Consider the following 16,150-nt stretch of genomic DNA (forward strand, 5'->3'; position numbering starts at 1 on the left):
CTTTTCGCGTCCGCGCGCGACAAACGTTGGTTGGTCCAAACTAAGGGACAAGAAGTGCGTGTGAGAAGCTCCGTTTACACGAGCTCAGTACTAACCATTAGCACTCGCCGCTTGCACTAAATAAAAAAAAATCATGGGCAAATGGAATGAATTAGCGCCAAGCATCAGGAAAATTGGGGGTGCGAGTGAATAGAAACTTGTTCTATACACATCAAAAAAATTTTGCACCGCTATAGTTTTCCGTAGTGGAAGGCATCCAAGTTAACATTAAAATAAAAAAAAAATTAATTAAAATTAAAATGAAGATCACAAATACAATGTATGTAAAGGCAGAAAACAAGAAAACATTCCAATCCGACAAAAACTGGTCCGCAATAAAAACATTTTAAAGTATTGATGACAAATTTGCTTAAATGTTCGTTTTTATTCCGCACGCCTGCACAGTTATACACATCTTCAGTGAACAGAAAATTGAAAAATGCCTCGAAATCCAATTGAATCGGCGAGATTAAGAACAGTGCAAGTCCAAAATCACGATTTTTGGGAAAATAAAAAATAACGGTTATTTTTTATGCTTTTTGTTGTCTCAGGTTATTCACACAAATTATTATGTAGTATATTTTTTACGTCTTTTGAACTAAAAATACGTTTTGATATGTCATGCACTTTTCAATTTTTCCTTAAAAACAAACGTGGACTTGCACTGTTCTTCTCAATTCAGCAAGCGCAAGCAATCAGCTTAACAATGCAGTTTTGAGACTGTTCTCCTACTCGTTCGGTGCAACTTTGCGTGACAAAAAAAAATTGATATACAGTGAAATCTCCCATAAGCGGACACCGGTGGTCGTCTTCTATTTGTCCGCTTATAGGAGGTGTCCGCTTATTAGAAAATGTGAAAATATAGATGGGTTTTTTAAAACTTATTTATTAAATAAATATTTTATTCAATTAAGAGAGTAAAATAAGAATAATCTTAACTAATCAGCCACAAAAAAAGAAATATTTTAAAATGAGAAATTAACAAGTACGTATATGTATGTACATGTATGTACTACATATATACATACATATTTAGGTAACTAAAGTTTAGAAGTAAAATACTCAGTAATTGAAGTTTGACGGGTCTTTTTCTTCATAAAATCCTCTTCAAAATGTATCTCTAACTTACTTAACATTTCGAATCCTCTCAAATCACTGTTCTTCAAAGAAAACTCTTTTAATTTATTTACATTATTAAACGCGTCACTGTAAGAATGTATTTTACTATCGCTCATATTATTGTTGTATATCATCGTATCCGATTCATCTTCAGAGTCTATCTCTTCCGTGTTTTCATTAGAAATTGAAACTTCCATTTCTTGATCTTCAACTTGAACAGCGTTATCAACATTAATAAAAGCATCTGTATCAGTTTGTTCATGTCCAGCATGTCTCATCATTTTGCACACCTCCGCAAGTTTTGATAACGGGACTTCGTCATCTGGGTCCCAACCCTCACCTGATATTGGTGTAACTTCATATCTAAACCCAGCTTTAGTAAAGCAATTCTTTATGGTCGTAGAAGATACTTGTTTCCAAGCTGAATGAATGAAAAACACCGCCTCCAGTACATTTATACATTTGGCTAACTCATTAGCGTTGTTAACACTGTCCATTTTTATTAAAATGTGTCTTAATATAATTGAGCGGTAACATATTTTAAAATTCTTTATTATTCCCTGATCCAATGGTTGACACAAAGCTGTCGTATTTGGTGGTAAGAAAATTATTTTGATATTCTGCAGATTGAGGTCTCTTGGGTGAGAAGCGGCATTGTCCATAAATAATAAAATCTTCCGTTTTTCCCTGGCCATTTTGTGATCAAACACTTGTAGCCATTCTGTCATGATATTACTTGTCATCCAAGATTTGTTATTTGAATACCACGTGACAGGTAAAGTACGTAGGTCCAACTTCTTGAAACAACGAGGCCTTGCTGATTTTCCGATAACTAAAAGCTTTTCCTTCTCACCTGCCATATTTGTACAGTGTAAAATAGTGAGGCGTTCTTTGGCCATTTTTCCACCCGCACATTTTTCACCTTTTAAAGCGAATGTTTTTTCGGGTAAGGCACGAAAGAAAAGGCCAGTCTCGTCAGCATTATAGATATTTCTTGGCTCGTAGTGTTTCAGTAACACCGAAATATTGTTCTTGAAAATGGCGACGTGCTCCGTATTGACAGTAGCAGCCTCTCCTGAAATTGAACGAAACGTAATGTTGTGTCGAATCCGAAATTTTTCAAGCCATCCAGAAGAAGCGCGAAAATCCTGGTACCCCATTTTTTCTGCAAGTTCTTTCGCCTTTGATCGAATTATAGGCCCTGATATAGGAAAATTTTTATTCCGGGCTTTAACAAACCATTCATAAGTTAGTTTGTCGATGTTAAATCCCTTAGTTTTGAAGAATGATCTCTTCTGCTCCGAGTTAAATGATGTAACACAACTGTTTAATAGTTGTTCTCTCTTCTTAATTATTTCACTTGCCTGGGTTTTTCCTATATTAAATCGGGCCGCTAAGTTACGTACACTAAGTTTTTCTCTATCGTAAACTTCCACTACTTGCAGCTTTTCTTTTAAAGTTAACAGACGTTTTGTTGGAGCCATTATTAACATATAAACACTAAAAACACACAAGGAGAAATACTACTACTACTACGACTACTCCGAACGTTGCGTTAAATACAAATGTAGTAGACAAAAATAGTGGCATGGTTATACATACATAATATGCCTTTCGGGAGTCCGGTAATTCCCCTACGAAAGACGTGCGGCCAGGCAAAACGTTGCCATTCGTTAAATATATTAAAAGGAACGGCAACGTTCATTCGAAAATTATTTCCTGGTCGCGGGCTAAATAAATGTCCGTTTATGAGAGAAAAAATGTAAAAATGGAGTTAGATTCAATGTCCGTGTCCGTTTAATAGACAGTCCGCTTAATAGAGAAATATTTATTAGAATATCTTATGGGAAAGAGTTGGTCCCCAGAAAACTGTCCGGTTATTAGAGAGGTCCGCTTATCGGAGGTGTCCGTCAAGGGAGATTTTACTGTATTACTTAACAACAGCAACTTTTGGATTTGTACCGTTCTTATTTTCACCGATTCAATTTCGACTTTCGACCGCATTCGTATCGTTACGTCGGCTAGAGCTATCCGTAAAAGAAGACGCACATTACGTGAGCAGAAATCACAGTGATGTTGTAAGAACGTGGAGCCGCCAACAGTTCACTGGAGCGGTGAGAGATCGTCATCGGACAGGTCGTCCTCAGCCGTTGAAGACCACTGTCCACGTGTTTTTGACCGGTTCCAAAACGCAACGGTTATTCGCAGCCGTTCCTTGAGGCCGCTGGAACGGTTACATCGACCCGGACTATTCGTAACCGGCTTCGCAATGGTCACTTAGGTGCAAGACGTTTGTGGTGAGGACCAGCTTTAGCGGCAACACGCCTGGGCAAGAACCCATGATGACCAGGACCCAGAGATGTAGGATCGGGAACGCTCACACTGTCCACTTTTTACGGATGAAGTGCGAATCTGTTTAATGCCTAACAACCGTCGCCAACGGGTCTGGAGAGAATCTGGAAATTCTGAAGATCTTCGACACGCTATTTCTCATATGCAACAAGAGGACAGCTTTGCAATGTTTCGAGTCGGTATCATCCGCGGAAACAGCTCACCCCGATCCACGTCACAATGACGGCTGCACTATAACTGGACACCATCCTGAGACCTATCGATTTGGATGTGATAAGACACATGTCTTATTAATAAATTCCCTCACAAGGCGAAGTTGACCAAGTGAAGTCATCGAGTCAAGAACGAAAAATGCATTTCAGGACGTGTAATGAATAACCCTTTTCATTACAGGGCGTACAAAAGAGCATTCTATTCAGTTTTACTAAAGAATGCATGAATCGTTTGTACCAATGACTCAGGCATTCGCAGGTAGACCGAGTGCATTCACTGTTGGCGCTCTGCTATCACAAGGCCCTTTAGGAAAAGATCTCTTTATAGAGTATGCATGCAGAATTCTATGAAGTTTCGATAATATTCAATTCGTATTTAATTGAACTTGCAGAAGATAACAACCCATACGCAATCGTAGGAAGAAAATTGTACCTAACACGTGCGAAAGTGTCTTCGCCGCACTCAATAGGTAGATAATTATTTTATCGAAGAAAACCTTTATAAGTGTAGAAATCAATTTGAAGATAAATGAAGAGTTATTTCTAAGTGCCAAATTGCACCATCAGAAAAACAGACAAAGCGGACGTTCGCTTTGAAGTACCATCTCTAAGCTCTCTCGATTAAAAAAAAATCGATTTCGCGAATATATTTGGAGGATTATCAGATCGTACCCAAAATTGGAATAAATGGAGCTTTAGAAAGCATCAAAAGGAGCGAAAAGGAGATACAGCACTTAATTTTACGGAATAATCACGTGTGAATTTCAAATTTAAATTTCTGCGATTACGAGCTGGCCTTTTCCAGCATCCCATTAACCCATTAGGGGGCACAGACTTTGAGCGTTTTTCATTCGTCCTTGCAAAGAGCACATTTCTCATGAACATGAACGAATTTATATCTTACGCAATAGATAAATTCCTGTAGAAAACGAATTAATTGTTGAGCGGCGAGATTGTGACCGTGAGTGGACACGGAATAGGTGCGTGCAAGGAATCTCAAAACAAGTCGATTTTTCATATGAAATGTTTTCTCATTCTCAGATTTCTGGTATAGTTTCTGAGATACTGGCCTCCGAAGGTGTCCTAAAAAAATGGAAAAACCCCTGTATTTTAGTGACGCCTCGACAGAGGCCAACCAACTTTTGAAAATGCATTTTTTTTATTGATATCTTTAGTTGATATACATTTGAAGTGACTCACGCCTGAAGCAGGAGTGGGTTAAGAGCGGGCGACCTTTAAATTTTTTTGTCGTCTCAGTTTCACTGTTCAACTGAAAATGATATTCACTCTTAGCAAGGGCTCGAACGAGAAACCAACGAGCGGAAAAGTTTTTAGCAGAGAAGACACACTACTTTCAAACTTTACAACCACGAAATGAAAAAAAACACGCAAAAAATCATTATAAAATTCTTTACGAAAGAAATTTTATATTGGTGAAACTCTCGAATCTTTAAAAAAGGGAATTCAAGAACACTAAAACCACATTAAAAATAGACGATTTGTCGAATATATTGATATATTTTAAATGTTGGGATGACCCACTTCTAAGTTAACCTTAATAAATAATTCAATTTGATTCCCGGATATTGAAGGCTCTTTAATTAATTAAAGCAATATATTTCCCACCTACCTTCGAAATTGATTTTTGCGACTTTACACACCAGTTGCTACAAAGTCCATGCATCCATTATTAATAAGCACCCTAAGGCTCAGCCGTCTTAAATCCGCTTTAAAATTCTGTTTTAATGAGAGTAGATATTTCTAGAAAATTCCAACTGTCTCTTACAAAAAAGGGGTAAGTCGCGAAACTCATTAAACTTTTAAAAGTGGCGCGAACTCCCTACAGGAACAAGTCGACGTATTGGACAGCGCCGCGACGTGGTTGTTACTGCGGAGAGGACGTCCCGACGCCGCCGTTTGCAAGAGCCACGCGTGTATCTTAACGCAGAATCGAATAGCATGGAAAGTGGTTGTTCAATAGTTACTGTTATAGTTACTACGGTTTTTTATTGTATCACTATCCGGGAACACTGGAGCATACCAATAGACCTAACACGGCCCTTAAGGCGGCAACACACAGCCATGTAAATCCCCAGGCCTCGCTTGACGTAAAAGGTGCAACGAATTACTTATTGTTGCGGTTGAGAAATAGGAATTGTCGAAAATTTTTGGGAAGCCTCCACTAACCCAAATTAAGCCGAAAAGATGGCACGAGTGGCCGAGTAGCTTTTTCAGCTCACGATGCATGAACGCAAAGGTGGAAAAAAATTACACATTTTTCGCTAATGCAAAAGGAAAAAAATATTGATTTTTCATTTTTTTATCTTGTTTTTTTAAAAAATTATAGATCTTTGCATTCGTAAACAAAATCATAAACATTCATGGTGAACGAAGTCGGAAGATTGAAACGTTTCAGTCTGTTACGACACATTAGAAAGACTAGAGTAATTACCCGATAATTTCGCTTGTGAAATTGTAACCATAATTTGGCGATTAGCTTAGCGTAACAATAATGCGAGACCAGCACTTCGTTGTTAAATTAACAAGAAGCAAATATAGGACCAGCGAGATTTAGTAACACACCACAGAATCGTCGTTTTTAAGCCACGTGAAACTTGGAAAAAATGGTAGACATCGAAAAAGCTTCTACGTGAACTTGAATTAGATTCAGCGCGATTTAATTTATAGGCCAACGAAAAAAAAAGATTTTGGCCTCATTGGGTGGGAAAGATGCCACATCAAAACCCTAAAATTGCCTTATATTTTTGCTCCCTGAACTACACGATATTTCAAAGAGATTCCTCTGTTTTATCTAGTCATTAGGCGATATTTGAAGGCAAAGTTACGCTAAAAATTATATCTTTATTACATTGGACAACCAATATTATAGTCCTCGGAGTCCTTAATTTTAAGGTAAACTTCAGCCAAGAAAAGCTTTGAAGTATTTATTCAAACCCATCTCTAATCAGCCATAATATCTGTTGGAAACTTTGAATAGATTTAATGGAGTTCCTCCTCTAATGAACTGAAAGTTGTTTGGAGTTATTTCGCTTTTAGGCCGTATACACTACACCACGCCGTAACAAACTTAAAGTTTTAAAATCCATAAAGTTTCTGATTTTAGGAACTACAACTTCGGGCATTAAAAGGCCTATAATTTCATCAAAAACATTTAAGCATGTTACAATATCTAATCCTTTGTGATGACTTGTATAAACAACTCACTGAAACAACTGAGCTTGGTAGGAAGTAAAGCATCGTTTTGAGAGTAAATGATAAGAAAATTCAGCTTTCCGACAGGAAGCCAGGAACCTACAGTCGAATCGAAAAATGAAGTCTTATTTTAAGATAAATAGAAGAAAAATCAGCTTAAAAACTTTATGGGAAGAAGTGTCAAAGATTTCTCGAGAAAGGTGATTTGCCAGGGAGAATTTTTAGCGAAATGATTTGCACAGAACTCTGAACGAAATTGAGAAAAATTATTCATGTTCCATAACATCCCCATTAGCTTGATGGCGGCCTTGGCTCAATATTGTACCAGCTTTGCGAGCTATGGTTTTTAAACTTGACTCCTGGGACTAATAGGTACATTCACTGAACGCTTAAACTTGCGCTTATGCCCCCTTTGGTAGCAACATATTTTGAAAATATACATTCTGGCCATCTTAAAAACTTTCCATCTCACCTTGAGCTCTGATATTGCCCGAAATCTCGGCAATGCGAAGACTTAGTTTTTCCCCCAGTGCCCCGTTTAAACGCACTGAACATTTGTCTCCATATCGGCCCTTGCTCGGCAAGGCGCTAAATTTTAACAGAACTAAAAGAAAACGAAAAAATACAAAACTGCCAACCAGACGACTATTGACTTTAGTATTTTTCCTTCTCTCCTTGGCCTAGAGCCTACTATCGTCATTAAACATGTTTTTCATTTCGATATCGCAGATCTTCGTCAGTGTTTGCAGGCAAAATACATACATACACAGGAAAAAAAATACAGGATTGTGATGTATGATTAGAGATGCCGCCTCATATAGCGGCCGGCAAGGTCAAAATGACTATGACTCCATGAATCTCAGGAATTGGGATCATAAGTTCAGTGCTATCAAAATAACGCTCAATTTGCTTTGCGGCTCCTTTTGTCGACTTCCTGAACGTCCTAAGTGTGGAAAGGAGAGTTGGAAGACTGTCAAGGACAGGAAATATTACGATTCTATGATGTCATTATGATACATCACATAATAACTCGTAAACTAAAAGGGAATAGATGAATTGACTGCAGGCAATACGGTCCAAAAATTATGCCATTAAACGACTATCCATCTTGGGTCCTTCGCTAATTATGTTTGAACAAACGTAATGCGGATTTATGTTTCTGTCTTTATTAGGGCATGTTATTAAGCACTTAGCTGAATATAAAATGATATCCCTAGATTCTAATTGAGTTAGACGGCGTTTTTAACACGATGGCTATTAAGACAATAGCAGTGTAAATAAATGTTGATTTAAATCGTTTAACTTGGTTTCCTGTTTGAGAATAACACGCCTGCAGGTTCTTCTTTAGCTCGTTCCCGTGGCGTCGCAAAGAGTAATGCACCAACAGAAGACGTCGCCTTGTAAATGCATGATTAAGTAGGTATGTCCCCTATCGACTTTGAAATGAGCCAGCACCTTTGGCTCGAAAGTAGAAATTCTACTTTGTTGTGAGAGCTTTTTTTCATTTCTAATAAATGGGAAGGCACTGACCTGCAAGTTCTTTGCGATAAAATTGCAATCCGCCTATTCCTATGGCGAGTCAATCAGCGACGCGCCAATCACACCTTTAATCACATCCACACCCAGGACACCAAGCAACCCCTACTATTTCCTTATTAGCAATTTCTAGGACCTCATTTATTTACCATTCTCATGGTTCTTCGGCAAAGTGGTCCGGATTGTCTTTCATTTTCGAAGATCACGCTTGGAGGAAACTGACTCGCGTAAAGTTCAAATACCCGCGCCCGGTCCCGGTAACATTCAACTGCTTAACCCGCATATCAGTGGGTTCAAACTTTCATTGGATCACTAATTTTGCTGTTAGTTACACCGTAGCCCAATATGAACATTACAATAACTGGTCATGAAGTTATGTACCAGCACCTAGTCGGTTCCTCCACGTTTTTGTCTCGCCCGCACGAAAGGGTAAAATAAGCTTGTGAGTTGCGAAACGAAATCGGTGTTGAAATGATGTTAAGAGGTGTCATGATGAGTTGATGGATGTCTGAGGAGAGGACCACGTAGTGCGATTTAATGCAAGTTAAACATTTTAATTAAGAAGTATTAAAGCATGTAAACAAATTAACATGTCCTTGGATTTATCTTATTAAATAGAGAAAAATAATTCGAAATTATAAGTAGAGGGTGATGGGTATGTTTATTCGTGCTCATTTCCTTTTGGGATGTAAATAAGTTCATTCTGCGTAGAATTATTGTTGCAAGTATGACTGATGAGTCCCAGTTTAGTTCCAACTGTGGAACTGGAAATTGCCGAGTGTCTACACTTCTTGCTTTCGTCTCGGTCCTCCTCACCGGAGTGGTGAACTTAAGCGTGTGGGTAAGGTGCCTTAAGTCACAATAAATTTCAACACAGCCACTCTATGTCTATGCTGGTGCCCTGACCCGCATCTTCGAACAAAAAGGCTTTATTATATCGCGATTTTGTAGATGATCACAATGAACGTGAGAGGCACAGCTCTACGCATAGCCTCCTGACATAAGGAGCTAAATTATCAACTTTCGGGTAGGGAACATTTGCACCAATGGTGACTATTTGCCGCGTAGTATCTTCAGCTTTCAGATTGCTAATGAACAACCCTGTACGCCTTCGTCCTTTTTGAGAAATACTGCGTAGTTGTCGTAGAATTTTGTGTAATTTTCGTGGTTTTGAAGGGTCGCTAGGTTGGAGGAATGCTTGTGAACTATTTGGGACTGACTGGTGTTTAAAGGGTTTTAAATAGGAATGTTCGGATTTTCCTATCTGGCCCTCTCCGAGATCGGTTGGGCAAGGGGGGTCCGAGCAGTGGCGTTCCTAAGTCGAAATTTGTCGCTTTTTTTAACCCGACTTCTTGCCAATGGCCAAACGGCCAGGGCGTTTTAAACGTACGGAAACTTCGCCCAGGGGTAGACGTCGAGGGAATGGTTTTCTGATGCATGTAGGTGGCGTGGGGCTGTAAATACACACAACTAAATGACAAATAAATTTCAAAGATTCAATTTGCACAAGTGCAGGGTCGGCACGAGGACGAAGTAGATTCCTTCCTGGGAGGTGTAGGGAAACCCGCCCGGTGGCATCGGAAAGAGTAGCTTTCTTCACTATATCTAACAGCATCCGTCCAAAGGGTGTAAATCAATGTTGAAAATTTAAACGTAAAAATCGATCTAATTTTCAGCGCGGTTTCGTTCGTCGTGTGTCACGAGGGGCCCCGAAAAAAATCGTTTACATCATAGTTGCAAAAGACATTTTTAATTCGCTTTGACGAACAAAATTATTGGAAAATAAACCTCCGTCTATGGACCAAGAAATGCCGAGGGGTATGAAGGGGGCGCGTTTTTAACGAACACGTTTTATATAGAACCACCCCTACTGCTTATCTTTCGTTCACTCAAATCTCCTCTTTAATCTTTATCAATCTTCATTTTTTCAGTTATTTTATTTACTCTGTAACCTTTTCCGAACCTCATCCAGCTATAAAAAATTCAAATCTTCTGATGATTGATGAGGATTTTTCGCGGACGAGATCTACATTGTCTCAATGATTAGGCTTCTGCACCTGAAGGGCGTTAGCGTCTTTTCCAACAATACTTGCCGCCATTTTTTCGTCACAATTTGGCCTTTAGTGCAAAACAAAGTCCACGTTTCAAAGGAAATCACAAAATTGACCTTCTATACCTCTCTGCAAAAGTTTCAAGAGTTCGAAGACTGTTCAACAGTGTGAAGACTTTCAGAAGATCGTAATAAAGTTGGAGGTTTATCAATTGCGCAATTAGCAATTGTGCTAAATGCAGAAACAAAAACGCGAATTTCTTTTTAACATTTTATATTTATAAATTGTTAAATATTAACAATGTTTTAGTCACATAAAAACAATGAAAATTACTTTGTACTGAAGTATACAAATAGTGGTGTAATGTAAAACACTTTGCATCATGGCTTTAATGATGTTAATAAGATTTAATCTAACGTAACTGAGAAAGCTTCAAATTTAGCTTCTTGAAAGCTAAGCATAGCCTAAATCCAGACACGCAAACAGCTTTTAGATATTTTGCAAAATAAGTTACTGGTGGAATTTTACACTGTAACAGCAACAGAACAAAACGAATCTACCTGAAAGTTCAACAAATAACGGGTGATCACTAAAAAATTTCGCGGTAGTCGGCTCTCGAACCAGAGACGTAGCACGTTGATTAAGCTTTTTGCTATTTACCGTCAAACATCTGAAGTTGACGATAGATAAAAGATGAATTTATCCAAGACGTACTTCTGATATTTCAAAAGCTAGTTAAGTCTTTTTAATGATGACCCCTTACAAAACATATGTGACGTTGTACAAATCAAGGTAAAGCACCATTATTGTTATAAGTGAAAAACGGAAAATAAGACGACGTGAAGAGACAATAAAAAGAATTATCAATAGTCATAGGGAATTTAGATACTAGTGGCCAGCTTTACGCAGTTCAACACATCGAAAGTACAAACTCGAGAATCAATGATTATTGAGAACGGTTTGACTTAGTCCTGGACGAACGGGCATCTCCTGAAAAAGCTGGACTCAAAACTGGCCTAAACCGGGACATTTCTTGCGTGGATTTATTATTCTCATTTAGCCATTTTTGATTTTAAAAGTTGCAATTCTGCGGGACGTGAATTAACCTGTTTACTCCTAGAAATTAACAGTAGTATTTTTAAGATATGACGATATAGTATACTTCCGGTAAAGCACCATGTAATGTCTTAACAATAATAATGCCTTATGAAGGACCCTTTATAGTTAACCGAAACTCTTCATAATATATATTTTTCAAATTGACGAGTTTTCAATAGATTAACGCAACTTAAGGTACAAGTTTAATAACAACTGAATTTGCACTCAGATTAATGATATTAGATCACTCTCTTAAACCTTATCTTACGTTTTACTAAAGTACAGGTGCGAAAAATTGATAAATCCTTATGCACTACAATTTCATTATTTGTTTTTTAAATATATTAATGTTCAATAATTATTTATCATAACGATTTTTATACATTTATATATAATTAATACGCAATCTTATAGGTAACAAAGGTATAAATATTTTTATTTGGTGAAGAATAAAAGTAGCACTATTGGGGTTTAAGATTTATTAAAGCTATAAAAACGAGATTTTGGCGTATGGTGTCTTTTTTAGAAATAAGAAAATGTTATGTTTCCTTTATCGATAATGTTTTAGGCAATCGAAGATGAATTGTACGACTAGAATAATTTACTACTCTCACAACATGCAAATAACTTCGTAAACAAATATTTGATAATCGTTTCTCAACTCAGCAATCGAGGCTACTCAAATACCTAACACAGAATTAAATACAATAATAATAATTTTAACTTTCCTATGCAGGCTAGACTACTCTAGTTATGGTACAAATGAAACCTGGTAATTTTTGGCTCTAAATTGGAGTGAATACTGGCTTTTTAATGTTCTATGGTAGCTAACAATAATTTTTTATTAAATTTTTTACATCCCCTACTGCCAGCAAAAGCGTTCCTTGCAGGGAGTTACAAAGAGGAAAATAAAACTAATATGTAGTAGCAGTGCCAAATGTTTCATATTAAACTGTGCCATAGAGACAGGTGGTATTTCCATCTCCTTTCATATTCCAGAGTGTTTGGTATGAATATGAAATAATTTCTTACAAATGATACATGAAAGTACTGTGTTTGACGAATTTGGCCCCTTGTGGTGCAATTTTATACTTATTAGAGTCGACTCTGTAACACCCTGTATTCGAAACAATTGGGTAATAATCGGAAATACGTTCTATAGTTAGATAATTTGGATTTTGATAGCGATGAACCCGCCGTGTAAAGACTTTAATACAGGGTGTCACATATTATCATAGAGATAATTCAGAAAGCAATAGTGTCCTGCAAAATAATTTAAGAAATGCTAATAGATCCATTTTCGACAGTTTTTAAAATTATGTTTTCGTTTAGACTTATTGATATTTTAAGAAATTTGATTAAATGTTACGAATTGCTTCAGATAGTTAGTCACTGAGCCAGATGATTTTTTTTCTTAGTTCCTTTACATTCTTAATTTGCATCGATAGGTACTTTTGGAAATTCTACGAAAACAGTGAAAGATACGAAAATACTGCAAAAGACCATAAAGCTAAAGAATTGAAAAAGGAATCTAAATTTGGTATCAAAATTCATACAAGATGTGTCAAAAAAAGGCACAAAGCATGAAATATAATATGATAAAAAAAAAAGATAATACCCTATATAGGGTGACTCTTACCCTATACGCATAAACATGGGAAATCATAGCTAAGGACAACTAATTATTTATATTGAAGAAAAGTGTAGAAAAACATTTTTAGTTTCGGAGATACCAATTTATTTGAAATAAAAATAAAGAACCTGAATTTCATATAGCTGAAAATGCTTTTAATTTATCATAGTAACTGTTCGGGTTCACGCGATAAATTTCTTTATGTCTCAACTCAACTTTGTATTGAAAATTACAGAATTAACTTCGAACAATCGCTATGATAAATTAAATGCATTTTTAATGTTATGAAATTCAGGTTCTTTTATTTTTATTTGAAATAAATTGGTATCTCCGAAACTAAAAGTGTTTTACTAGATTTTTTTTCACTACTAATCATTGTTTGTCCTCAGCTATAATTTCCCAAGTTTATGCGTATAGGTTAAAAATCACTCTGTATATAGTTATCGACGATTTTGATCATTTCTTGCAGAGGTCTTAAAGCAAATAGGTGTACGAAATTTCAAAAATTTAATTGAAGACATATACGAGAAAAAATGTGAAACTTTGCCACCCTGCATATCGAAAATGGCGCGTTTTTGATTATAGGTCTATTGGTAGTTTTTATCATTTTGCAGAGTACTATCGCCTTTTGAAATATCTCCATGATGATATGTTGCACACTGTATATTTAGAAAATTTTAAAAATGTTGCCCATATACTTTATATCTGTACATCTAAAACCAGGCAGTTCTCACTGCCAAAATGGAAACTGAAGCTACTCTGAGACTCAAAAAATTAATATGTACCAGGACACAAACACTGTAATTTAACTCTGATTCAGGCTGTGCTTGAAGGGCTATTTCTGCAGGGGGCAGTAGTATTCATGTCAACTAATCGTCGCAAAGCCCCATTTATTCCATACTTCAGTGGATTTAAACCTGCTGCATTCTTAAATATCCCCCTTTAAAATGACAAGTAGACCCCCTGTATGTTCAACAACCAAGATACCACATCGGGAACGTCCCCAAAATCTAAAAAGTAATTTTCATATGTGATAAACACTACATCATGATCAAATATGAATCTTTTACAACAGACATCACTCCATCTTAGAATAAAAAATTAAAAATAATTTTCAGAAATAATAATTGTTTCTTGTGCACCCTACGAGACCTCTTTGAGGTAAATAAACAAACTAACTAGGATTCATTAGTTTTTCTGAAACATCGCGTTCAATCCTAACATCCAGCACTACTCGCTTAGTCAGGACTTCCACTCTTTCAGCTTCCTAATAGATACTTTCTTCAACCTCGAAACAGCAGACAGCAACTCTCCATCTTTGGTTTGCTCTTCATCCGATAAAGTCTCCCCTTCTGAATGCACTTCGCGTGACTTTTTTGGACTCATCGCCATTGAGCTTAAGTCCTTGTCCGAGTGCAATTTTCCCCTCGGGGGGGGATGAGCCTTCCCAGAATGTTTGGATGTCGTCGGGTCGCTTAGCGCCACCTAAAGAAGGTCCGTGAAAAGAGAAAGTAGTTTTGAGAATAAACTAACATTCAGCTAACAGCAACAGTGTCCGGAATAAGAATAAATACTCCTACCTGTACGGGCACCTTAATGCTGTTGCTGGCAACGTTTCTGGCGACATTAAGCCCTCTGCTAATCCGGTCCAAAGTGGCCAGTCTTAAGGTAGATGTGATCTTATTCTTTCTTAAAGAAGTTGGCGTAGCACTCGATCTTTCCTGCAAAATGAACCGGCCAATGGTTTGCCACGAAGATTGAGCGCTATAGACGTTCTCGTAATCCGTCAAAGCGCGCTGCTGAATGTTGTGAGAGGTCCCGCCCCATTCTAGTTCTTCAACTAAAACAAAGTTCATGGGGTCTTCGAGCCGGCGTGCTTTCAGCAGAGCTTGAGCTAGGACGTCTTGGGCGCACGCATTTAAAGGCACCTAGATTGAGAATTCGACTAAATTGACAAAATTCAAATTCTATGCAATACTAACCTTAAGAATCGCATATGGGATTTCAGGCGAAACATTGTAAATGCACACCAAGAAAGTGTCGTTTTCTTCCCATGCGTTGCTGAGAACACCGTCAGACTTTCTGGCCTCTCTAGCTCTATTGGCCACACTTCGGATTGATGTGAGCCACGCCCTGCTGCTTGGATCGTTGCCCATTCTCTTCAAAATAAATTTGCCCTCTCCTCTCCATTGGCTCTGCGCTTGCAGTGGTCTCTCGTGCAAATCCAAGATCCGTTGAGTCGCTGGCAAATTGTGGTCTTTCTTTTCCCAACCTAAATCCATGCTCATCGTCAAGGTCGTTACCACGTTTGTCCATAGAATACAAACCTCTCGCCACTTCTTCGACTAAAATATAGTCGTTGACCTTCTCTAGAGGTATGTTGGCCTTTTGCAGACAAAGCAGAAGAACATCTTGGGTTGTAGACTCTTGGGTGATCTTCAGTATGGTGGACGGTTCTTCCGGGATTACCCCATACACCATGAGGAAAAACATTTTGCGTTTTACGCATATTGGAGTTCCAGATGTTGCTGAAATGTGACGGTAACCACGTTAGTGAGTGTGTTGAGGGCAGGCTTAATAAGTGGTCGTTGTCATTCACTTACCGACAAAACTATCAGGTTCCTTAGAATCCATTTCCACCTGTGGATCTTCCCTATTTTCTGTGTTTTCCAAGCTTTCTTCCTCAGTTCGCGAATATATGAACAGTGTCGACATGTTGAGATATTTGCTTTGCGGGCTTTTCAAACTAAAGAGCAAAAGTAAGAATATTAAAAAAAAAATTAAATCTTGGGGTGTACTGGATGCTTCACTTCAGTTACAACAATATTTCGCACTCTTTATGGGTTTATTTAGCGATGCGACATCCGCCTCTGAGATACTGTGGCTCATAGAGATTC

General features: G+C 37.6%; 2 protein-coding genes across 3 annotated transcripts in view; both read right to left on the bottom strand.

Moving 5' to 3' along the window:
• The window catches only part of LOC136416265 (diuretic hormone receptor-like), a 102,231-nt gene extending 96,624 nt beyond the window's left edge, over window positions 1–5,607 (bottom strand). The window contains exon 1 of the mRNA XM_066401373.1: window positions 5,353–5,607. The gene's annotated coding sequence lies outside the window, so the exon portion shown is untranslated. The remainder of the gene's footprint in view (window positions 1–5,352) is intronic.
• A 5,196-nt stretch (window positions 5,608–10,803) lies between these two features.
• Window positions 10,804–16,150, bottom strand: part of LOC136416220 (1-phosphatidylinositol 4,5-bisphosphate phosphodiesterase epsilon-1-like) — a 76,907-nt gene continuing 71,560 nt past the window's right edge. For both annotated transcript variants that reach the window (XM_066401310.1, XM_066401302.1), the window contains 5 exons: window positions 15,857–15,999; window positions 15,581–15,781; window positions 15,236–15,525; window positions 14,834–15,181; window positions 10,804–14,738 (listed from right to left, as the gene is read on the bottom strand). In XM_066401310.1, coding sequence (XP_066257407.1) covers window positions 14,496–14,738; window positions 14,834–15,181; window positions 15,236–15,525; window positions 15,581–15,781; window positions 15,857–15,999 — 1,225 coding nt within the window. In that variant the 3' untranslated portion in view covers window positions 10,804–14,495. The remainder of the gene's footprint in view (window positions 14,739–14,833; window positions 15,182–15,235; window positions 15,526–15,580; window positions 15,782–15,856; window positions 16,000–16,150) is intronic.

The sequence above is a fragment of the Euwallacea similis genome, chromosome 2 (genome assembly GCF_039881205.1).
Source record: "Euwallacea similis isolate ESF13 chromosome 2, ESF131.1, whole genome shotgun sequence".
NCBI classification, from domain to species: Eukaryota; Metazoa; Arthropoda; class Insecta; order Coleoptera; family Curculionidae; genus Euwallacea; species Euwallacea similis.